At 36.5% G+C, this 23,567-nt stretch overlaps 3 protein-coding genes, 1 long non-coding RNA gene, 5 other non-coding genes and 1 pseudogene across 10 annotated transcripts; 4 read left to right on the forward strand and 6 right to left on the reverse strand.

The window, feature by feature from the left end:
- Positions 1-511: 511 nt before the first annotated feature.
- Positions 512-2,390, forward strand: LOC137711638 (pentatricopeptide repeat-containing protein At4g21065 pseudogene; annotated as a pseudogene). Its single transcript, XR_015963339.1, has one exon. The product of XR_015963339.1 is annotated as a pentatricopeptide repeat-containing protein At4g21065 pseudogene (transcript).
- Positions 2,263-4,102, reverse strand: LOC148696118 (2-hydroxy-palmitic acid dioxygenase MPO1-like). The gene is made up of 3 exons (XM_088695413.1): positions 3,672-4,102; positions 2,583-2,654; positions 2,263-2,499 (listed from the first exon to the last, which is right to left on the reverse strand). Exons 1-3 carry the CDS (start codon positions 3,978-3,980, stop codon positions 2,347-2,349), a joined length of 534 nt encoding a protein of 177 aa, XP_088551539.1. The 5' UTR covers positions 3,981-4,102; the 3' UTR covers positions 2,263-2,346.
- Positions 4,086-4,159, reverse strand: TRNAI-AAU (transfer RNA isoleucine (anticodon AAU)). Its single transcript has one exon. It is a non-coding gene; the product is annotated as a tRNA-Ile (tRNA).
- Positions 4,160-4,260: 101 nt separating this feature from the next.
- PNSB4 (NDH dependent flow 6) lies at positions 4,261-6,095 on the forward strand. The gene is made up of 6 exons (XM_068450413.2): positions 4,261-4,459; positions 4,671-4,715; positions 4,817-4,979; positions 5,086-5,141; positions 5,248-5,319; positions 5,765-6,095. The coding sequence occupies exons 1-6, from the start codon at positions 4,358-4,360 to the stop codon at positions 5,891-5,893; spliced, it is 567 nt and encodes a 188-aa protein (XP_068306514.2). The 5' UTR covers positions 4,261-4,357; the 3' UTR covers positions 5,894-6,095.
- Positions 6,096-9,990: 3,895 nt separating this feature from the next.
- On the forward strand, positions 9,991-11,795 carry LOC137710782 (thioredoxin-like 1-2, chloroplastic). Its single transcript, XM_068449908.2, has 4 exons — positions 9,991-10,571; positions 10,719-10,901; positions 11,077-11,241; positions 11,349-11,795. The coding sequence occupies exons 1-4, from the start codon at positions 10,332-10,334 to the stop codon at positions 11,601-11,603; spliced, it is 843 nt and encodes a 280-aa protein (XP_068306009.2). The 5' UTR covers positions 9,991-10,331; the 3' UTR covers positions 11,604-11,795.
- A 3,218-nt stretch (positions 11,796-15,013) lies between these two features.
- LOC137718784 (uncharacterized) lies at positions 15,014-16,896 on the forward strand. Its single transcript, XR_015963340.1, has 3 exons — positions 15,014-15,361; positions 15,949-16,010; positions 16,698-16,896. It is a non-coding gene; the product is annotated as an uncharacterized LOC137718784 (long non-coding RNA).
- A 4,097-nt stretch (positions 16,897-20,993) lies between these two features.
- On the reverse strand, positions 20,994-21,075 carry LOC137711810 (small nucleolar RNA snoR122). The gene has a single exon (XR_011065154.1). It is a non-coding gene; the product is annotated as a small nucleolar RNA snoR122 (small nucleolar RNA).
- Positions 21,076-21,106: 31 nt separating this feature from the next.
- LOC137711790 (small nucleolar RNA R44/J54/Z268 family) lies at positions 21,107-21,192 on the reverse strand. The gene has a single exon (XR_011065136.1). It is a non-coding gene; the product is annotated as a small nucleolar RNA R44/J54/Z268 family (small nucleolar RNA).
- Positions 21,193-21,490: 298 nt separating this feature from the next.
- On the reverse strand, positions 21,491-21,577 carry LOC137711789 (small nucleolar RNA R44/J54/Z268 family). Its single transcript, XR_011065135.1, has one exon. It is a non-coding gene; the product is annotated as a small nucleolar RNA R44/J54/Z268 family (small nucleolar RNA).
- A 172-nt stretch (positions 21,578-21,749) lies between these two features.
- Positions 21,750-21,822, reverse strand: LOC137711788 (small nucleolar RNA Z267). The gene has a single exon (XR_011065134.1). It is a non-coding gene; the product is annotated as a small nucleolar RNA Z267 (small nucleolar RNA).
- Positions 21,823-23,567: the final 1,745 nt, after the last annotated feature.

Consider the following 23,567-nt stretch of genomic DNA (forward strand, 5'->3'; position numbering starts at 1 on the left):
TACAGTGTGATACTTGCGTGCAACTGAGGATATCCACTATTAATATCTATGTCTTCACACGAAACGAGATGGTGTTAGTATTGCTTAGGAAACTGTAATCTCTTTCTATAGAAATTCTTCGATATAATCTCTTCTATTTTTAGACCCAATATTCTGCTCAAGGGGGAAGATTTGAGATAAGTCACAAAATGGGTCTGTCATAGTTATCGAACTCACCATACATAGGACAAGAGTCGAAAAGGAGATCTCACACTTACCCAGTGAAAATGAACATCGCTCCAATGTAGGCTAGTAGGTTGTATGTACTCTCTTTAACATCCCTCTCTCGCGATCTCATCATCAGACACGTGGCGTTGTGTATTCCTTTTTATTCATTTTGGTCCAAAACCAGTTTTCAGAAGCCCAAAAGAGCAAAGAGAACAGGGTCCATCAAAAGCTGAAGGCCCAAGAACGCAATGGCCTCAACCAAACATCTGATACCGTTTCAGAGATTTCTGCAAATCTGGTATTTGATGCAATGATTGGCAGGATTTGTAACTTTGTTCTCGCACCATGAAAATATGAAATCTCCAAGAAAAATTTGCAGTCCGTTTACTTATGACCGTTAACCACCTTTGGCGCCTAAATTCCAAAACTCCGTAGCCAAAGCCAAAGAAAGACAGTCAATCTTCCCTACCGCTTCGCAAAACCTGTAATTTGTAAAAGACCTCAATGCACGATGCCATATTTCAAAAGGTGCACAGGGTTATGTCCCTTTTCAAGCAATGCACCACCACGAAACATGTAAAGCAAATCCATGGCCACATAATCCACAAAGGGCTTGATCAAAACGTCTTTGTTCTTGGCAAGATCGTCTCTTTCTGCGCTGTTTCGGACCGCGGAGACATGGACTATGCCGTCTCTGTTTTCAGAAGCGTTGAAAGCCCAGATGGGTTTTTGTGGAACACAATGATCAGAGGGTTTGGGAAGACCAGGAAGCCTGAAAGGGCATTTGAGTTTTATAAGAGAATGCAGGAGAATGGAAAGATGGCTGATAATTTCACACTTTCCTTCTTGCTCAAGGTTTGTGGGCAATTGGGTTCTTACGTTTTGGGGGAACAGATGCATTGTGCTGCTCTGAAGCATGGGTTGGAGTCTCATGTCTTTGTAAGGAACACTCTCATTCATATGTATGGGATGTTGAAGGATGACAAAACTGCGTTCCATCTGTTTGATGAAATGCCTCAACCAGATTTAGTGGCTTGGAACACTATCATTGATAGTTATGTCAATTGCGGAAAGTGTAAGGAAGCACTTGACTTGTTTTTACGGATGGTAAACAGTGGCACAGAACCTGATGACGCCACGGTGGTTGTGACCCTCTCGGCATGCTCTACATTGGGTGCATTAGATTTTGGGAGGAGAGTTCATTCTTTTATTAATCGCTTGAATCTTAGTAGCAGTGTGACGGTGACTAATTCGTTTATTGACATGTATGCAAAGTGCGGAGCTTTTGAAGAAGCATATGAGATGTTTTGTAAGATGAAGGGGAAGAACATAGTGTCGTGGAATACGATGATTCTGGGGCTTGCAACGCATGGGCGTGCAGACGATGCATTGGAATTGTTCTCGAAGATGTTGAAGGAAAAGCTTGAGATGCCGGATGAAGTAACTTTCTTGGGAGTTTTGTTTGCCTGTAGCCATGGAGGGATGGTTGATGAAGGAAGAAGGTATTTTGATGTATTGAGCAAAGAGTATCATATCAAACCAACAATGAAGCACTACGGATGCATGGTGGATATGTTGGGGCGAGCTGGATGCATGGAGGAGGCTTACAGGTTGATAAAGAGCATGCCGATGGAGTGTAATGCCGTTATATGGAGGACATTGTTGGGAGCGTGTCGGCTGCACGGTGATATTGTGCTCGGAGAGAAGGTGAGGGGTCATCTTTTGGAGCTGGAACCAGATCACAGCAGCGACTACGTTCTTCTATCGAACATGTACGCAGGTTCAGGCGAATGGAACGAAGTTATACGAGTGAGAAAATCAATGATTGACAGGGGAGTTCAAAAACCAGAGCCCGGTAATAGCCTGGTTTAAAGGTCAGAGATCATTTCGAAATGACCACTTTTACTTCTGCGTTCTGTATGAAGTCTCGAAAATTTTGTAGCATTCCATCTAAAAAGTTGTTTTGTTTTTGCTGAGATATATCGCTAGCGTTTCAAATGTAGCCTGATGGAGGACAAAGCCCTCGTTGGGGATGCTCTTATAAGAGAGAATCAATGAAGGAAAAGGGAGTTCCAAAACCAGAGCTTGGTAAGGTGTACAATACTAATACGGATACAGATTTATACATAATCTCATTCTTTACAGAGGGTTACAGTCTGATATAACCCATCTAAGCTTGGTGATTTTCTTTTGTTTCTTGTCCTGCCACTCTTTGATCGGAGCTTCTATCTTTTCTTCCACGCTTGCATGAAACCCTTCATAAGGTTCGTAGCCAAATACCGATTGAAGACACTGCACAATGCAACAATAACTTGACTAACCCATCATCAACAAGAGAAACCATCTCCGATTCAGAAAGGATTTAGATTCGTTACCTCAAGCAGCACAAAGAAAGGACCCATTAGAAACGCTTGAACAAGGTTGTCCGGAAGAGCTGGTGCTCGTTTCTGAAAAGAAATGTTATCGTCAGGTATATATACATATTTTGCTGCTTTCAATCACGAAAATGATAATCGTGAGATGTATACTATGTTAGGCAAAGGCACCAGAACAGGGAAAACCGGAGAAGCTAAAGTCTGAACCAGAGCTAGACAAACATGACTATCAACGGAAAGACCTGAGGAGGACAAAACGCCCAACCGAAGCCAACACACAAACCAGAGACGTACATCTCTTGATGAACAGAAAGGCAGAGTTCATCCGAGTGGCCCTTCCATTCAAAGTCATTGCCTCCAAAACCCTAAACCCCACACAACACATTCACATCCTATAAAACATAACTTCATGGACAAGAAATTTCAACCATTCACCCAAATAGGACTGCATTCCAAATTCTGTGAAGACACCGTGGGTAGAACTTGCCCCTGAAAACCGGCTAAGGGGTGGCCAAGAGCTCTTAAACCACTCCGAGATCTGTTATTTTTCCGATGTGGGACAACTAGGTCCTATCAAGTCAAATTGATCAGACAAGGATCTTCTCCGGATCCTTTCCTCCTAATCCACCAAGTCCGAGGATCCGGATCGTTGAAATTTGATCCAACGGTTACAAACAAGGATCCACTTTAAAAGTTATAGTCTGGAGATCCAAACCGTTGAAATTTGATCAAATGGCTACAAACAGGAGATTCAAGCCGTTGAAAATTTGATCCAAAAGCTACAAACAGGGATCCACTTTAAAAATTATAATAACTTTAGCCGTTTGATCAAATTTTAACGATCTATATCTTCGGATTTGGTGGATTAAGAGGAAGAGATCCGAAGAGGATCCTGTCCAAATTGATCAACAAAACTAACAGAATTCCCAACCCTGAACTCCTTAACCCTAACTTAATGGCATCAAAAGACAGAAAATTTAATCAGATTAAAAAGTTAGAAAACCATTCCATCGAACCCAAAATCCAAATCCTTAGAACCATAAAACCATCACCCGGAAATCGCAAAAAGGAGAGAGCTTTCAGCTTTACCTTCCATGACAGAGAAAACCCAAGACGGCTAGCAAGCAGGGTGGATTGGACCCAGAAGAGTACACAGAGCAAAGCAGCAATGGAGCCAGCTTTCTTATCCAAGCATACATCGCAGTGAAAGCAAACCCTAAATTCAAACAGAACCCATTTGGGAACTGTAGAGAGAAGGTGTGAAGTAGAAGAGAACCAGAGAGATGAAGAAAATCGGCCACACAAACAGTTGTGGATCAAAATGTTAACTGGGTTCCTGTGATAAGCGCCGTAGAAGGCGAAGTGCCGTTCCAGATCGAACAATCCGGTCCAACCCATGAAATTTTCCGGGAAAATGGACGGATTTTCCTAGAAAACAGATTGGGAAGGTGAATGAAAATGCAACAAAAGTACAAAAAATAAGAAACTAAAACAGGAAAAATATGGCCCATGCAGGTCTCGAACCTGCGACCTTCGCGTTATTAGCACGACGCTCTAACCAGCTGAGCTAATAGGCCAGTTGATGATTTCTGTTAAAGCCTTTTATTTATTGGTAATCTAAAATTTTCGTATGGCTATATCTGCATTAGAAGGGTGGTTGCAAATGGTTCTCTTATCCACTTTCCCTCCAAACCAATGAAAACAAAATTTGCAACCCAAACTCTTACAATCCAATTTGGAAGTGCATCTTCTGAACTCAAACTCATTGGAAGACAATGGCAAAAGCTATCATGGGATTCACCATTACCACTCCACATATTCGCAGCTCTTCTCTCCAAACAACAAAATTGGACATGAGTCGCTCATCAATCAGATTGGTAAAAATTCAACTTTTCTCTTATATTAATCACTTGTATTGCATATTTTCTTATTGTGTTTGAAACGGTACAAGGACAGACATGAGTTAAGTCAGTTAGTACGAACAGTTTCCCCGCTCTCCCCTGCGTAGATTAGAGTAGTTGAGTGTATTGTCTTGTAAAAAAAATGGTCCATATCCACGAAATGCTTTTGAGTACTTTTATTTTGCAGCTTAGGCAGTCTTCAAGCTCTGAACTTTTCAGTGGGTGCAAGCAGGTAATTAACGAGTTTTGTAAATTTTTTGTCCCCAAAAAATGAACTTAATTTTCGTGAATATATCAAAAAATTTACAGCATTAATATATTATGGTTTTATAGATTGAAGTAGGGAAAAAGAGCAAAAGAGCCTCTTTCTGCAGAACAAATGCTTTCCCAGATTGGCCTCTAATGGCAGTTCTTGTTGAACACATAGAAGGCCAGAGAGACCTCATAACCCACAAATCTATCGTGCATCTCAGTGATGAAAACATAAAGAATGTCTGTAAGTATTGTATTTCCTAATTAATTTTTTATTAGTTTTTGTGTAAATTGTGGTGGATTTTAATTGGGAATGCTTGAAAATTGTGACAATTTTTTTTGTTTTGTAGATACTTTTTACATCATGTTCACTTGTTGGGGATGCTTGTTCTTTGGTTCCATGAAGGTAATTAATCAGCTACTCTCACTTCATTTTTTTTTTCAAAATTTAATTAGGTTATATAATTTCATTAGTTTAGAGATTATTTTGAAAGGTTGGGGAATGTTTTCAGGATCCATACTATGATTCAGAGACGTATAGAGGAGATGGAGGGGATGGCACTGGATTTTGGATTTATGAGAAGGTATTTAACCCTTAATTATTACTTAAATTATGTGCATCAAACATTATTTCCACACTTTTGAGTTAGCTTAAGATTAGATATTCAAGTCATAGATTATTCAAAAGCATAGAAAATGAGGATAACACGAGCTAGTTATAGTTTTAAGTTCTCTCACAAATAAGATCTTCAAAACTCTATTTCTTATTAAGAAAAAAAAACACTTAAATGACCGTCTTGAAGAAAAGCCTCGTCTAAACCCGACTGTTATTGCACTCGACATTAGCAATTGCTAAGGGTCTTCTATTTTTTTTTAGTGAATAACGATATTTATTTGATGAACGAAACATATAGAGGACCAGGTGTAATGAATAGTCTAATTAAAACCTTGTCGGGCGTTTCAACCAAATAGGGTGTTTTTCTTGTTCCTCATTGTTTAGTGACCAACTTTGGGAACTGTTTATTGCAGCAAGAAGACATAGAAGAATCAGCAAGAGCAGAGTTGTGGAGGGAGGAGCTGATTGAGGAGATAGAGCAGAAGGTTGGAAGTCTAAGAGAGTTGGAAGAGGCTGGCAAGAAGGAGGAGCTTGTCAAGTGAATCATTATGCATTGTTTAATATTCTTCCACAGTTCCACTTCCAGGCCTTCAAACATCCAGACGTTATTGTATACATACCATGTTTGAATATAGATAAATTCTCATGGAAAGAAACACCAACTTTTGGAGATTATGATGAAGTTGTTGCAATTTAACTGCCATGAATTCAGCAGTCAGGCTGCGTGCCATGACCTTTGTCAAATGTTATGCCTTTGCGTTGGATCCGATGACGATTTTTGTTAGAATGTAAGCATTCACTCCAACACTAATTGAGAATAAGGGAAAAGGTTCAAAATCTTTAAGCTCTAAGCTAAACCTTCATCGATCCTTCGATGTAGGAAGGATATGATCAACAATTTCAACGACACACGAACAATGGTTGTATTTGGTACAGAGCAATTCATTAGCTAATTAACACTAAAACCTCACAATCTTGGTGATTTCGTTAGGGGAAAACTTACATGCAATTGAGACGGAAAAATAACAATATCTCAAACTTATCACGTGTTGTTATGTGTTTTAACTTACCTACATGGCATTACATAATTCATTTGAGATACTGCCATCTCGATGTCCCAGTTGCATGCAAGTCCATATTATCATAAGAGAACTAAGAAAAAATAATAATAAAAGATTAAAAAATATAAAAAAATCAGTAAAAATTTAGTAAGTTGTAAAATGGAACCTGGTGGATTGATGGATTATTGGAATATTAGGGTTATGGAGAACAATACTGCACACTGATATGCCTCTTATTTCTTTGCTTAGTGTGGACTCAAAAAACAGTTCCAAAACTCATGGACTTGTTCTAGAAGATAGCCTTTTCCCTTGGTTTTCTTGCAAACCAGTGTTCCAAAATCACAACCTATGGGCTATCCTACCCTTTAGCACACAAAAAATGCTCCAAAATCTGTGGGCAAATAATTAAAAATATTATCATAAAATTCTAGCCTATTTATCAAGCAATCCAATTATCCAAAGAGGTTCATGAACTGAAATAAACAGATCGCATGCACATGCAGATGTAGTGGAGCTTAATCCATCATCTAGAATTTCAGGTGCTCTCATTGTCACGCAATATCATCCAGATGAAAAATATCCAAGCCAACTTTCTTGCATGACACTCCCATAATCTATATGTGGGTTTTTGGTCCTACCCTGTCTTTGGATAGATTTTTCAGTGTGCCAAAAACACGGTTTAGTACATTAAGTGTCACAATATAAGTAGTTGGATACTTGAAAATAAAAATTCAACAACCTATATTATGACACTTGACATACTATATCGTGTTTCCGGCACATTGAAAAATTTCTCTTACTGCATGCAGCTTCGATTTGCCATTTTAATGGACTTGTTTTGGGGGATGGGGATCCTCAGTTAATTTGTAAACTTGGATAAAGTGAAATGAATATATACTAGAGAAATGATAAGGAGACTTTCTTAAAAGCATGACATTTTATAAACTTTCTGACATCTCATGTTTTAACAAAATATTTTATAATGTTGGCACTGAAATTGGCCTTAAACTATAAGGTGTTAGAGAATACTTAGAGAATCTCACTTTTAAGAGAGTCTTTTTAACGTTTCTCCATATACAGTATTTTAAATTTTGATCGATCTTGACATGATTGATCTTTTACCGTACGTACATAATCGAGCTTCCAATTCAGGGTGTAAGTCCAAATTTTGATACTTAAATTCTAAAATCTAAATGATCGTGTCAAAAAATAAGTTCATCAAAGTTGAATTTCGGAATGTCTAGATACATGGTCTCTATTTTGTTTTATTGAAATTATTCATTTAATTAATTTATCTTTGTTCTCCTTCAACTAAATATAAAATCAATAATCTCTTAATCCAACAACTGACTTATTTGACCAAAAAAGCAAAGAACAAAAACTGACTTGCTTTCCAAGAGACTTCAGTTGAGTAAAGTGCAGAGCTTGGAACTCCTAGGAAACTCAGCACCCATGATTTTTAATGGGAAAAATATCATCTGCATCTCAAACCCTAGTGCGTCCATCGTGTGTTTGCAGTATATATTTTGTATTAATTTAATGTTTAACACGTATTTTATGATCATGGAGTTGTTAAATGCTGCGATTTGATCAAGATTTGTCATCATTGATTGAGCCCTAAGCAGGAGACTGACCACAAAGCATCACCATATTCTTTTGTTTATTAAGGAAGATTATTGGGTAGTTATAAAAAGACAAAGCATTCGTGAGGATCCCATGTTTTCATGTGATCAAATGATTATGTATGAAGTTAATCTACCCTACACATATGATCAAACGCTCCCGTGTTTTCTTTTGCTAGCGTAGATGTAGAGAAGGCATTGAGGGGAGCGAATTGTGCAGTCGTATATAGCCTTAAAAAAAAAAAAAAAATTGTCATCTAATATTATGTAATAATGTTTTATACTTTAAAAAAAAATTGTTAAAAAAAAAATTGCTTTTGTTAGTACTTTAAAATGTCACATCCCGGCTCAGGCCCCCATTACATCCCAAGTTCGACTCCACCATAGCACGATATTGTCCGCTTTGGGCCCCGACCACGCCCTCACGGTTTTATTTATGGGAACTCACACGAGAACTTCCTAGTGGGTCACCAATCCTGAGATTGCTCTCGTGCGAACTCGCTTAACTTCGGAGTTCCTATGGAATCTGAAGCCAATGAGCTCCCAAAAGGCCTCGTGTTAGGTAGAGATGAGAATATACATATAAAGCTTACAAGATCCACTCCCCTAGACGATGTGGGATGTTACATAAAATCTCATTTTGCACCTCTTATAAGAGTAATTTTTTTTTTCCTTTCTAAATATAAAAATTTGAAGTACAATGAGATATTTTGTGTGCCAATAATAACACCCGAAAAACGATATATATAATAATATTATATGTTCAAGTGAACTTCATAGTTAGAGTTTTGAAGTTTTTTGTTTCTCATGTTTGATTGTTTAAAAATGAATTGCTTTTGATTATTTAGTGAATGTTATGTTTGTAACTCTTTTTACTTATAATTAATGACATTTGTAAACTTGCATTCAATGAGTGCTAAAATTTGTTTTGATTTAAGTAACAATTTTCTAGCATCAATACATTGTCTTTTTTCTTCTTTTTTTAAACTATCTTAAGGAGGGGTTCTTTTTCAAATTTCGCACAGGGTATTCGAAATCTCAGAAACGACCCTGCGTAGATGGTGGGTGTTTGAACTTCGGATCTTTTAAAATATTATTTGAATTAAGTGTATGAGTTTGATTTTTCCTTTCATTATAGTTGACGAACTGAGTTCCTCTTTGAATCTCTACAATCAACAAACTTAGAGATTCGGACTTATTATTTTAAATCCTGCGGACCATATTACATCAAATTGTAATGAAAAAATAACAACATACACTATTGCATGATATACCATACGATTATTATTGAAGTAAATTTGGTGACTACTAGGTACAACTGTTATGAAGTGGTCTGTAAACGGTAAGTCGGTAAAGCCGTATTTCTTCAATTTCTGGAAAAAAAAGAAAAAAGTATGTGGAATTAAAAAACTATAAAATAAAGTATTTTATTTATGAAAAGAAAATTTTGATATGCATCTCTTAATCAAAAACATAACTTTTTAATAAAAATAAATAGTAAGAATTTCACTAGCCAAAATAGCATTCTCAAAAAGACAAAAGTAAAAAAATAACAAAACAAAACAAAAAACAATTCTACCCCAGCAAGTAAAATGAGAGATAAAAAGATAAATCAGATTATTCAAAATTTGATGAAGCAGACAGAGTCGGCTGCTCAAATTTATCCACTTCCATAATTTTGTGGAGAAATATCTCAATTAATATTTTCACACAAAACCAGAGCATTTGACTACCAAACATTTTCCCGAAATATAGCAATTTTTACATAATTGCCAACTCAAATCCAAAAACTTAACCGAAAAACACAGCATATTCCTCGTTAATGACGGTAAATTGCACATAAACAACAGCTATAAATCTGGGTCATTTATCAAAAAAATAATAATAATTAAAAATAAAAATAAAAAGTTTTTGGATAAGAGGAAAAATCCATATCAGAAAGACCCCACCTACCCTGTTTCAATTTGTTTTCTAAATACCCCCACTTTTTTTTCCTCCTCCTCCTCCTCCTCCTCCTCTCTCTCTCTCTCTCTCTCTCGCTCTCTCTCAAGTTTTCAAAGAACACAACTCTGTCAATTAGGTTTTTAGTAAAAAGGAGGCATTTTTTGTTCAAAGCTTTGAACTTTTTGTTTAAAGAACAAGTTTTGTTGAAGATTTTGATTGCAAGGGGTTAATTTTAATCCATTTTTCGGCCGTTTCGATTCGAAAAAGTGGTATTTCAGGCAGAGGATCAAGTTGGTTTTGGTGGGTTTTCTTGTTTTCGCTGCGAAATCTCGGAAAAGGGCGTTTGAGTCGACATGGCCAATGCATTTGCATCACAGACTGGTTTCTGCATTTCTTCTGGGTTGGATGAAATTGCAGTTGGCTCCATATCCCCCAAAGGGGATTTTAGGGTTTCTCCTACCTCCCAATTTCAGGATGCAAATTCAAGAGCTTTTCCTGCATTGAGTGTTGATTTCTTGGGAAAACCCTTGATTCTCTCAGATCAGGGTTTCGAGAATTGGAGAGTCAGAAAACCAAGCAATTTCTCTGTGCATGTATGTAAAGCTTTCTCCTTTCTCTCTTTTTAGCTTTTAGCTTTTGCCTTTTGGCTTTTACTTTTTGTAGGATTTTTGTGTTCCCCAATGCATTTTTCTTTTCTTTTTTTGCGATTTTTTTTTAATTGGGAATTTATGGTTTTTCAGGCACAAGCATCTCTGTGTGTAAGCAGAGCAATGAGATGGTGGGAGAAGACCCTTCACCCCAACATGGTGGAGATCCATTCTGCTCAAGAACTTGTTGATTCTTTGAAGAATGCTGGAGACAGATTGGTTGTGGTTGACTTTTACTCACCTGGTTGTGGAGGCTGCAGAGCTCTCCATCCCAAGGTATATATATTTGATTTTTCGTTTATGTTTTAGCAACCATTTTATGCATTTCAGAGAGACGGACCAGTGGCCCACTAATTCCGCCTCGGAATTATGGCATTCTGGTTTAATTGTTAGGGCCTTAATCTGGAACATTATGGTGAAATTTGTTGACCAATAGTTGCCATTTTATTAGATCTGTCAGCTGGCTGAATCGAACCCGAATGCGATTTTCCTCAAAGTTAACTATGAAGAGCACAAGACTATGTGTCATGCTCTCAACATTCATGTGCTGCCGTTCTTTAGATTCTTTAGAGGTGCAGATGGTCGTGTGTGTAGCTTTAGCTGCACCAATGCAACTGTGAGTATTCCCTGAAATCATAATCTTCTTTCTCGAGCTTTAATTGCAATGAATTAGCGAAATTGTTTGTGGATCAAGAAACTGAGTCAGAATTCCTTGTTCAACAGATTAAGAAATTCAAAGATGCATTGGCAAAACACGGGTCTGATCGTTGTAATCTTGGGCCGGCCAAAGGGTTAGATGAATCTGAGATAATAAAGTTAGCTTCAATAGGTGAAATATTAACAACAACATCATCGCCTTCCACGAAGGAAGAAAGATTGGAGGATCTGGTCACGAAAAGCGTAGATTTTTCGGGTGTATGGAGCAATGAAAGCGATAGCATAGAACTTGAGGAAGAAGGTTCCATGGTGAAGGTTTAAAAGCAGCTTCTCTAGGACAGTTTCCTACATGGTGTTGTTGTACATGTCTTTTAACTTTGGGTTTTCCCATAAGCAGGGGGCTCTGGCTTTTTTACATGGAGCCCTGCCTAGTTTGGTTAATCTGTTATTTAGATTGGATATTGTGATCTGATTAATTATATTTCATCTATTCAAACGCTTGCATTCACCAGGGCATGCTTTTCTTGGAAGTGCTTTTTGTCAAACTTTCACGTTGAATTCTTTCGAATTTGTATGGCAATCTTGACTGCGTCCTAGCAATGATCTTCTTGCAGGCCCCAAACTAACATGGTCAGTAATTCCGGCTAGGGTATTTTTATTCTTTTATAAATTATTATTAAGGGAAGTGAGAGGGTTCGAAATTATGACAATAATTAAGGGAAGAGGGAGGTTCGGACCCAGAACGCTGTAGAGACGCAACATCCTATCCATTAGGAGATTGGACCACATGCTCCAGCTAGGGGTATTTTAACAATTCCCTGTACTTTTTTAGCTCCCGTTGCAAAACTTATATAAATGTGAAAACCAATTGCTATGTATATTAAGAGTGACGGAGACTCATAACCAAATTGAACGTTAAGAGGGTAAATCCTACTCGGAAGAGAGTCACAAGTTCGAGGGTGTTATCAATTTTTTTTCCTTTCAACTAAGTAGGCCATGACTCATTCAAAAAACGAAAAAGAAATTTCATGGGGCACCAATTTGGCAGTTGGTGTAACATTATGTGGATTTTTTTATTTTTTTATTATTTTTTAGTTTGCGGCCCCTTGAATATTGACAAAGAAAAGTTATGGTGTTGGCAACTAGCTAAATTTTGTTGGCTTTGCATCTTGGATTTGGATTATGATCTGCCATTTTGGAATCCATGTGGCAGTTTTTATTTTTTTATTTTAAGAAAAGGAAACCAATTGGTGGCGTTGCCAGCAATCTATCTTTTCTGAGGTTAGAAAGACTCACTGAGGTATTTCAGCATTTTTCTAGCAACCATCGTATGATTCACTATCGTCAGGAATCGAATCCAAGACGTGCTGTGTGAAATACGAGTTTGAAATTCATTTCCAACCATTGAACCACCTCGTAGTAGTTGAATCAATGTGCTTGTTAGAGAGCCAAAGTTTGTATTGTTTTCAACATCCAACTCCCTAAAAGTTGTTTGAGTTTTCAACATCCAACTCCCTAAAAGTTGTTTGAGTTTAATAAACGTTTCACATGAAAACATCAAGCACCTTTTTTTAATGGCCTATTTATTGGAGTAGGATTCTCATCCCTCTTTTTTTTCCTTTCCCTAAGTTGTTTGAGTTTAATAAACGTTTCACATGAAAACATCAAGCACCTTTTTTAATGGCCTATTTATTGGAGTAGGATTCTCACCCCTCTTTTTTTTTCCTTTCCCTCCTATTTGAATGATCACGGTTAAATTACGTCAACATCTTATATTAATTTTTTATAGAAAGAGAAAGACAAAATAGGAAATGTGAGAGGAAGGGATGGAAAAAGAAGGGAAGAGAATCTTATTCCCTATTTATTTGGTGGCATGTGGTGAGGCAAACGTGGGGTGTAGAATAAGTTAGGTCATACTAAATAGAAATCGAGAACAACTTATATGCACTCAGAATACTATGATTTTGGTTTTTTAAGTCAATTAAGCGATGAAATTAAAAAATAACAGACTTTAAAACAACTTTACTATGACATCCATGACATCAAAATATCTCATGTGAACCAAATAAATTAAGTCTGTTCTTTATATGAACACTGTCAAAATAGATGAAACTCAATAGTCGATGAGTTTTAAAATAGATTTCATATTTACATATCTCGGAAATGTAAAGTGAGATGTTACTGTGATTATTACCTTTTAAATTTCTATATTTTTATTGGAGATGCTCTAATTTGATTGCAATTAGTTTGAAAAATGTTTGTTACAAATCCTTAAAGTTAGTCACATTAATGAGCGAGGATTTGGTAATGAGTTAAGTCATGAACAATTCCGCCAACTTGAAACGAACCCCATAAGGAATTATATCAAATTTTAACAAAAATGTTACAAAACTACATGGCCACATGAAATATGACATTTTTGTGGAAACACAAGAATCTAGCACAAAAGAAAAAAGATATTAAAATTAGTACTCTTTTGGATTCTGATGATGAACATAAATTAAATTACAGAGTGTGATTTGTACTATGCAACCACCAATTTGGATAAGATCATGTGCCCTACACATTCTGGAAAATTCTGGAAAATGTTTTAAACAAAAAAATTAAATAAGCAAATAGGAGGCAAATGATCTTCTTGCAGGCCCCAAACTTACATGGTCAGTAATTTCGGCTAGGGTTTTTTTTTTTCTTCTAAATTATTATTAAGGGAAGATAGAGGGTTTGAAATTATGACATAATTAAGGGGAGAGAGAGGTTCGAAATCAAAACGTAGTAGAAACACAACACTCTATTTATTAGGAGATTGGACCACATGCTCCAGTCAGGGTTATTTTTAACAAGTCCCTGTATTTTTTTAGCTCCCATTCCAAAAATTATATAAATGTGAAAAACTTGACGGTTGGAGACCAATTGCTATGTATTTTAAGATTGACGGAGATTCATAACCAAATTGAACGATAAAAGGGTAAATCGAACTCGGAAGAAAGTCACAAGTTCGAGGGTGCTATCAAATTTTCTTTCCTTTCAATTAAGTAGGCCATGACTCATTCAAAAAATGAAAAAGAAATTTTATGGGGCATCAATTAGGCAGTTGGTATAACATTATGTGGATTTTTAATTTTTTTTAATTTGTGGCCCCTTGAATATTGACAAAGAAAGTATGGTGTAGGCAACTAGCTAAATTTTGTTGGCTTTGCATCTTGGATTTGGATTATGATCTGTCGTTTTGGAATCAATGTGGTAGCCTTTATTTTATTTTTTTATTTTTTTATTTTAAGAAAATGAAATCAATTGGTGGCGTCGTCAGCAATCCATCATTTTTGGAGCTGAGAAGACTTACAGAAATATTTCAATCTTTTTCTAGCAATCATCGTGTGATTCACTATCGTCAGGAATTAAACCCAAAACGTGTTGTGTGAAATACGAACCTGGAATTCGTCTTCAACCATTGAGTCAGCTCGTAGTGGTTGAATCAATGTGGTTGTTGGAGAGCCAAAGTTTGTGTTGTTTTCAACATCCAACTCCCTAAAACTTGTCTGAGTTTAATGGCCTATTTACTTGGTGGCATGGTGTAAGAACCCGTCCCGGGTTTTACGTAAGAAAATGGGTATTTTTGTATTTTCACTAAGTTTGGGGGTACCTTTCTTTTTAAAATTGTTTTTGAACCTTAATTGGTGAGCCCAAGGGGCCCACCCCCTGTCTTGTGTCCCGGTTCCCTTTCCCTTTCTTTTGTTTTTTTCTGAAAAGTCTCTCTTCTCTCTTCTCTCTTTCTTCCTCTGATTTCTCCATCCCTCCCCTCTCGGTGCTCCTTCCTCCGACAAGAACACACACACACACACACACATACACACCCATGCCCACACCTATAGCTCTTTTCTAACCCCGTGGATGTGTTTTGGACGTCAAACCATGAAGAAACCACCTCGGAGACATTTCCCAGTTTTCCGGCGAGCACCGCCCCTTTTGAGGCAATTTCCGGCCAAACCACGGCGAGTTGGCCGGCGTTCAAGTTCCGGCGGACACCCGTGGCTTCCAGGCTGTTTTCCGGCCAACTCCGACCACGATGACGGGAACCAAGGGTATATTTCGATTCCTTACCTTCGGGGCTTCAATTTGGTATATTGAATGACATGTTTTGGTTGAGTTTTGAGCTCCAAAGGAGCTTGGGAATTTTCCGGCCGAGCTCCGGTGTTCTTCTCCGGGCACCCAGGCCTTCGGGCCGTTCTCCACACACACACACGGGCCTTAGGCCCGTTTGGTCTCTGGCCCAATACCCTCACCCTTTCCTTTTTTATTTTTAGTTATTTCATTTTAAAAACCCAGAAGGCCTTAGGGCCTTGGTTGCAACCCAAACCCATTTCCCCTTTTTAATTAGGCCTTGGGCCATAAGGTTTCAAACCCAAACCCACTTTCCTTCTAACCCAAACCCAACCCACCTAAAACCTAAACCCAATTACCCTAACCCAAAACCCTAAAGCCCAAACCCGTGACCCGTGACCCGTTGACCCGGTCAAGGTCAACGTTGACTTTGACCGTTGACTTTTGGGTTTTCGTGCGGGACCCCTCCTAAGCTAATTTCGACGTCCTGAACCCATTTCCGATGTCCGTTTTCCCAAATTCAATCGTTTGAGTAGAGTTTGACTAAATGTACCGTTTATGTGCTTAGGGGCGTTTAATTGTGGCGTTTCCATCTTCGCTAGTTGCGTGGCTCTTCGGCAGCTAAGTACTGTGAGTGGACCCCTTCTAAAAATGCATGTTTTTATGGTAGAATTGCATACACAGAAAAGCATGACTTTACGATTATGTTTTATGAACGTTTTACGAGATAACATGCTTACTGAGGCTAGTTTGAATTATTACTATTTTTCCTATAACCCATGTTCTTATAGCATATCTGATGGATGACGATATGATATTTAGAACATGTTTAGAACACCTCTTTATAGTATAGATGATGGATGACTTTATACTATGAAGTTGATTTTCAATATATGTATGTTCACTGGTTTTGTACTTACCTAGTGGTCCTTTCCGCTACGGGACGTAGGGATAGATCCGGTCCGTCCCGGGCGACGGTTTGGTGTTGGCATAGGGCCTGGAGTGTGTTTTCCTCTGACTGTCTGCTCAGAGACGGGGAGCCGGCAAGGGGCCTGAAGTGCATTTTCCTCTGACTGTTTGCTCAGAGACGGGGAGCCGGCATGGGGCCTGAAGTGTTATATCGGACATTCACTAGTGTTTATTATTTATGCGATTTATGATTTGAGACATTGCACGACATGCTAGGTTTCGGAAAACCTATGTTTATCATTATATTTGTGTTTTCATAAAACCTGGGGGTTAGTACGTTGATAACTGTTTTATTATATATATATATATCAACTTGGTCCACTCATGTTTGTTTTGCGCCCCCTTCAGGACTTAGAATCGAGGCATACAATCCCGACGTCCAGGCACTTCCGCATCGGCATCTTCGAGTCCTCTCGGTGTAGGACCCACTCCTTGGTTCATTCAATTTTATATTATTTTTCTTTAGTGTTCTAGATTAGAGGTGTGCTGTGAACAAGGGTCCTTATTTGCATATTCATTATTCTTTTATATTTATAAGCCTTATTTATCCCTTGTTTTCAGCATTTGCACTCAATAAATGGCTTTCGTCACCTTCGGGTGTCGGCCAGCACGTGCTTATCCTGGTATTTGGGGAATATCGGGGTCGGGGCGTGTCACATGGGGTGAGCAAGGCAAACGTGGGGTGTAGAATAAGTTAGGTCATACCAAATAGAACAACTTATATGAACTGAAACACTATGATTTTGGTGTTTGAAGTCAATCAAGCGATGAAACTAAAAAAATGATAAACAACTCTACTGTGGCATCCATTACATCTCATATGAACCAAATAAATTAAGTCTGTTCTTATATGAACACTATCAAAATAGATGAAACTCAATAGTCGATGAGTTTTAAAATAGATTTCATATTTAGATATCTCGGAAATGTAAAGTGAGATGTAACTGTGATTACTACCTCTTAAATTTCCATATTTTTATTGGAGATGCTCTAATTCGATTGCAATTAGTTCGAAAAATGTCTGTTACAAATCCTCAAAGTTAGTCACAGTAACAAGCGAGGATTTGGTAACGAGTTAAGTCATGAACAATTCCGCCTACTTGAAACGATTCCCATTTTAACAAAAATGTTACAAAACTACATGGCCACATGAAATATGACATTTTTGTGGAAACACAAGAATCTAGCACAAAAGAAAGAAGAAGATATTAAAATTAGTACTCTTTTGGATTCGGATGATGAACACAAATTAAATTACAGAGTGTGATTTGTACTATGCAAGCACCAATTTGGATAAGATCATGTGTACTACACATTCTGGAAAATGTTTTAAACAAAAAAATTAAATAAGCAAATAGTAGGCAAACAACTTCTGATTGGTCACCTAACGTGGAACTGACGTGGATGGGCCCAGAATCCTACTCAGCATGGGTCCCGGGGAGGAATGTATTTGGAAAATCATCATGCAGAATTCATGGAATCCAGAACAACCTGCGGTTTCTATTTTCCACTTCCATGTTACTGGATAAAATATTTATCTTTATTTTCTAAAATATTTGGATAAGTTATTGGATATGGTACAATTTGATAATTTTGTACAGAGATGCTAGATCCACTTTATTGTCGTATTTTTCTACTCACATTATAATCTCATATACCATAAAACGTTAAAAAATTGAAATATTATTTTTACACTCACTATTATTCCTAAAATAACCTCTAATATACTATTTCCCCACACATTATTATACATAAAAATTGAAATATTCCCAAACAACAAAATCTCCCCCGACAATAATTTACCAACAAATGAATGACCCTCCGAATTTTTTATTGTTGTGTGATTATACACTCTAATAACTACCATCAACATCCAATCATCATCAATTTTTAGCTTCTTACCCTTTAATTGGAAAGGGCATCTACATTTTTACATTCCAAAGTTCCTCCTATCTTCATCCTTTATGTATTTTCCGCGAATTCGGTTTACATATTGTCCATTCCTTTCACAACTCAATGTAAATCTAAAGCTCATGTTACTTTTTTTAGCCCAATCCATTTTTATTATTATATATCATTTAAGGTTCTTCTCGGTCCTTTTATAAATGGGCAAACTTGTTATAAAAAATTTCACTAAAAAGTGAGCCAAGAGATACAACACTGAAGTAGGAATAACAGCACTCTTTTGCGAAGTTCGTATTTGGAAAATTGATCTTTCCAAAATTCAATGTAAACCTACGCCCAAATAATTGGTTGGTAGTCGGTACATTGTGAGCTCTAAGGTTAGCAATTTTCAATGTAATTAAGAATGCTAGCAAATTTTTCCCTCATTATCTCTCAAATTCATAAGGTCATATTCTTATCACTCGGAACATTTTTGTTTTACCTTCTAAATTCATATCAATCTTTAAAGATTTACTCCGCAATAAAACCAACCAAATTAGAAACCGTTTAACCATTTGATTACGAATCTAAAATTTTCAGTGTTTAAGAAGCATGAGCCGTCAAATCCTGGAGTAACCGTTAGACAGTTTGAGGGTGGGCGCGGTTTCGGTTGTTAAGTTTTGGGTCAAAACAAAAACCAAACAGCATGCTTCAATTTTGCTAAACTTCCAAACCACAATGGCTTAAAACCGATGTAACCGGCTAACCAATATCGCGGTTTGATTTGGTTTGGTACGGTTTGCGGCTAACAAGCATCTATTCCTGAATGAAAATTTCAAAGCAATATGGAAGTAAATATTAGAAAATAAAAATTTGTCAACCTATCAATTTATAAAACATCATCATTATAACATCAACTTCGCAACTCTTTTTTTTTTAATAAACGACATTGTTTGCACTAACAGAGATGAACTTAACCTTACAATAAATTAGCAATAATATGATTAAAATTCACCTGTAACGAAAATCGAATCGCAAACTAATCAAAACCAAACCATGCGGCTTTGCTCAATTAGCTTCTCGAGTTGTCAATTTCAAATTCCAAAATGAGATTACATAAGATAAATCACACAACATTCTAATTCCAAAAATTTCCCACAAAATACAAAGTGCGTTTTTGCTTACCACCAGTCTCACCTTTATACATAGAACAGTAGATATACACCAGAATTAGAGGTGGAACAAAACTACTCTCTTTGAATAACAAAATTTGTATAGTACAAATTCAACACCATTATAGCGTGCTGCGCGACCAATACAAGGGCGTATGCTTACATGCGCGCAATTCACATGACCTTGTAATAGTAGTTCAATATTCCACGTTAGCGGCTCTATAACAAAAGTCTAAACCATTTTAACAAAAATATAAATTAATATATTACAAAAGGGTATTTAAGAAATAATTGGAATACTATAAAATTAAAAAAGTGATATTCACACTCTTTTTAACTTCTTAAACACCATTTTTATTTTTGAACATCTGATTGAACAAATCAAACAAAAGCGACAAAAACAAAAAAAAACGTTTGTACGAAACTCAAAAAAGTGTGCGAAAATCACTTTTCTAAAATTACATTATTTCATGACTTCATTTAAAGAGATTGAAACAATTAAGAATGCCGGCAAGCTTTAGCTCACAAGAATTTTCCCTGGGACATTCTCCTCCTGTCAAAGTAGCTCATAAACTTAACACAACGTTCATAATGCAATGAAAATTTGTTTTAATTAAACGCTGTTTCGTCCACCCGACCTCTCTTATTTCCGCCCCAACCATATAACTAAAACTTCAATCATAAAACAAGAGTGCTGCTATACCCACCCACTTCTCCTATTTTCTCCGCCACAGGAGAAAACAGAATAAACGGACAGACATAACAGCAATCTAAATCAATTTTCAATATTCACAATTGTTAGATGCAACAACCATCACCTAAACCCCTAAACGCAACTTTGAATTAAGTTCAACTAATTGAAAACTTTTATCTACTTACTTCCCAACAAAAGGTCGAATTAAGACTAATTTGGGAAGAGGAATGACAAAAGCTTGTGATTAATTAAACTTAATTAAAAGTTGGATGCCAATAAACCAAATCACAACAATTCAGGGCTCGTTTAGATGTGCTTTTAAAATAACTAAAAGCACTTTTAGATAAAAATGTTTTTAGATTCCAAAAGCTCTTAAAGTGCTTTTTGCAAGAAGCACCAGTTATGTTCTTCCAAGAAGCACTTTTAAGTGCTTTTCCAAAAGCACTTCGGTCATTTTAAAAGCACTTTCAGTCATTTTAAAAGCACTTTCAGTCATTTTAAAAGCACTTTCAGTCATTTTAAAAGCACTTTCAGTCATTTTAAAAGCACATTCAAACGAGCTAACCAGCAAACAGATAATTGACAGAAATGGCAAACAAGATGTAAAATTGTGAGAAAGCCTTCATATACTATCCAGCGTGAACGATTATTTCATAAGTTGCTTTTGGAGCCCGACAGTGTCGAGCTTCCACAAAAGCAATACTTCAAATCTCCGTTCTTTTGTTCAATCACCAGGCATTCAAAAACAAATTCATACACTAAAGATAATGGCATTCAAACTTTGTAACACAATGTTCAAATCATCTTCCTCGTAAAAGGGAGAAGAACAGAATACCGTTATGCAAAGAAACACTTACGATCAACAGAATTCAAGCAAAGCAAGCAAACAGATTTTGCCTCAGAGGTAGTGACAATATTAGCATATATCATCATATCTATATCTGATAATACGTGCATTTGAAATGCATCATTGGCAAAACTTAAAATTCTAACAACAATACTAATTAAGTGCATCAGAGAGATTCCCATCGACAATTCACCATCCTCCGAAAGGAGTTCTGATGTCCCTGTCTGTTTTATCGTCACGTGCAATACATAGGAAAACTAACCAAAAGTTCTCAAGAACTTAATGAAAAATGACAAATAAATATGTAAGTGAATAGCACGAAGAAAGGTAAAATGTGATTTTCGTTAAAAGTGAACAATACCGGAAGTATTTCGCTAAAACTCCCTACATTCAATCATACAAAACCTCAAATGCAATCACATAAAGATAGAGACACTACATGACTCATGTTCCCGGTAACCATAAAAATTTCTCGGCCGGATCAGAAGTAAACAATCCTGAATCATGCAAGAACACAAATCATTGGGAGTAAATAAAAAGTTCAAATGCATCAGAGAGATTCCCATTTAGACTAGTCATCAATCTCCAATGGAGTGCAGATGTCCCTGTCTGTTTTATCATCATTTGCAACTCCAAACACCCACAATTTTTACTCTAATTACCTAAAAAACCATACTTTCTTGTCACCCATGAAACATAAACTGAGAATTAAGCATAACGATCAAAGATTTCAACCAGAAATAAATAAAGATTAATAATTTCAGTAAAAAATCAAGAGTAAAATTGGTAAAGAAGTGTAAATCCTCATGCCTCAGATGTAAATTTGTTTCATAGAATTTACTCTCAAAGTATATTTAACGCCATCATAGGCATGAGCATACCTTCTTAATAATAATACCATAAAAAAAAAAAAATAATAATAATAAATATAAAATAAAATAAAATAAAATAAATAAAATAAACCAGATGAAAAGACAGAGCAAAAGAACATCAGAAAAATAAAACAGATCAGAAATCTTATGAACAAACAGAAATTCAAGACCAAATTAAACCTGGGATTGTGGTGTGAATCTCAAATTAAAAGGGGCAGGTTGGAAGGGGGAGAGATGGGAGGTCGTGGAAGATGGGAGAAGAGAGGGTACTGAGCTAGGGTTTTGACTGTGAGTGTGATTATATATAGTGAGGGGGGAGGAATTAGGGCACAGCAAAAAACGGACAGTTTGATCAGGACCGTTCATTTGTGACACGGTGGTGGGTCAACATATAAGTGGGCTAAAAAGCCCAAATATGATAAAACAGCCTACTACTAATGGACCCAATCATCCACTGGGGCTTCCAAAGTTATAATCCAATGTCCAGAGTCGGCCCATTGTTGGGTTGGGTAGGATGGGGACTTTTTTAGGGTTTAGGTATTGGCCCATAGTTGGGTTGGGTAGGAGATGGATTTTGTTAGGGTTTTGGGTTTTGGAGTTTTCAAAAAACTTAACTCACATCATCGAAATTGTGAACGGAAAATGTGCAAAAGTAAGTGAGATAAAGACTTAGACCTGGTTTGGTACTGAGGTGATTCTGAAAAAAGTTGCTATCAAAAAAAAGCTGGGAGTTGTTTTTGTGTTTGGTAAACACTCAGCTTCAGCTTTTTTTCACAGTTTTGTATGAAAAAAAAGCCAAAAACAAGAAGCTGCAAAACCTAGCTTTGAAAAACTGGCTTTTTTTCACATCTGTTTTACATAAAAGTTTACCAAACACTCTAATCCTGCTTTTTTTTTTCAAAAGCACTTTTACAAAAAAGTTTACCAAACACTCTGCTGCTTTATTTCACAGCTGCTTATTCTCACAGCACAGCAGAAGCAGCTTTTTTTTCAAAGCACAGCAATACCAAACCAGCCCTTAGCCCGGTTCCCAGAGCATCCCCATTCCCCAATGAAGAGTTTTATATGAGGCTGAAAAAAATTCTAGAAATCTTTGGGGTTTTATAAAATAATCTCTTCCAATAAAGAATTATTTCTTTCGGACTATATTTAGGGTTATAAATATTTATTTACGTAGTAATTTGATTATAAGATAATTTGTTTTATTAACTTTTCTTAAGTTGATTTTTGGACGTGCTATCTTAAACTTTTTTTATGAACCTTCCAACCTAAAAAAGTTCAAATTGTGACAAAGTTAGATTTCATCATTTATGAATTGTTTGTTAGATTAAATTCTCTTATGTCAATCTCATCCATTGAAAGATACAAACACACTCTGAAATAATTTGATTTTCACGTACAACACAACAATTTATCTAACACCAATTTGTATAGTAGTATCATACAATTTTGAAAAAGTTTGTTTGAAAATTTCACCCACAATGCCATTGAGCGTTAAATCAATTTGAAAATTTTAATTCTTATGGAATTTAAAACAATAATTAATTAGCCAAATTGCAAGAAAAGTATGTAAAGAAAAAAAAAATTTTAAAAAAAAAGTGTACAACTGTATTCGCAAATGGAGGGAGAGTGATAAAATTTTTCTCACATGAGTTGCTACTTTTTGTGGGACCCACAACTTTTTGGGGCTAGATGTAGCCCAATTTTATGCTGCCCAATAAAGGAAGTTGCTAGCTCCAGTGGTGGATC

This window comes from Pyrus communis, chromosome 6 (assembly GCF_041283825.1).
Source record: "Pyrus communis isolate YQ-2024b chromosome 6, ASM4128382v1, whole genome shotgun sequence".
Lineage (NCBI taxonomy): Eukaryota > Viridiplantae > Streptophyta > Magnoliopsida > Rosales > Rosaceae > Pyrus > Pyrus communis.

Bases quoted from the DNA above. Each gene is read 5' to 3' on its own strand.
- LOC148696118 (XM_088695413.1), bottom strand. From the start codon at position 3,980: ATGGGTTGGACCGGATTGTTCGATCTGGAACGGCACTTCGCCTTCTAC. The intron at 2,655-3,671 runs GTAAAGCTGAAA...ATTTCTTTTCAG, and splicing joins GGTTTTCTCTGTCATGGAAG to AAACGAGCACCAGCTCTTCC. The intron at 2,500-2,582 runs GTAACGAATCTA...TGCATTGTGCAG, and splicing joins CTTTCTTTGTGCTGCTTGAG to TGTCTTCAATCGGTATTTGG.
- PNSB4 (XM_068450413.2), top strand. From the start codon at position 4,358: ATGGCAAAAGCTATCATGGGATTCACCATTACCACTCCACATATTCGC. The intron at 4,460-4,670 runs GTAAAAATTCAA...TTTATTTTGCAG, and splicing joins GTCGCTCATCAATCAGATTG to CTTAGGCAGTCTTCAAGCTC. The intron at 5,320-5,764 runs GTATTTAACCCT...TGTTTATTGCAG, and splicing joins GATTTTGGATTTATGAGAAG to CAAGAAGACATAGAAGAATC.
- LOC137710782 (XM_068449908.2), top strand. From the start codon at position 10,332: ATGGCCAATGCATTTGCATCACAGACTGGTTTCTGCATTTCTTCTGGG. The intron at 10,902-11,076 runs GTATATATATTT...CCATTTTATTAG, and splicing joins GCAGAGCTCTCCATCCCAAG to ATCTGTCAGCTGGCTGAATC. The intron at 11,242-11,348 runs GTGAGTATTCCC...CTTGTTCAACAG, and splicing joins TTAGCTGCACCAATGCAACT to ATTAAGAAATTCAAAGATGC.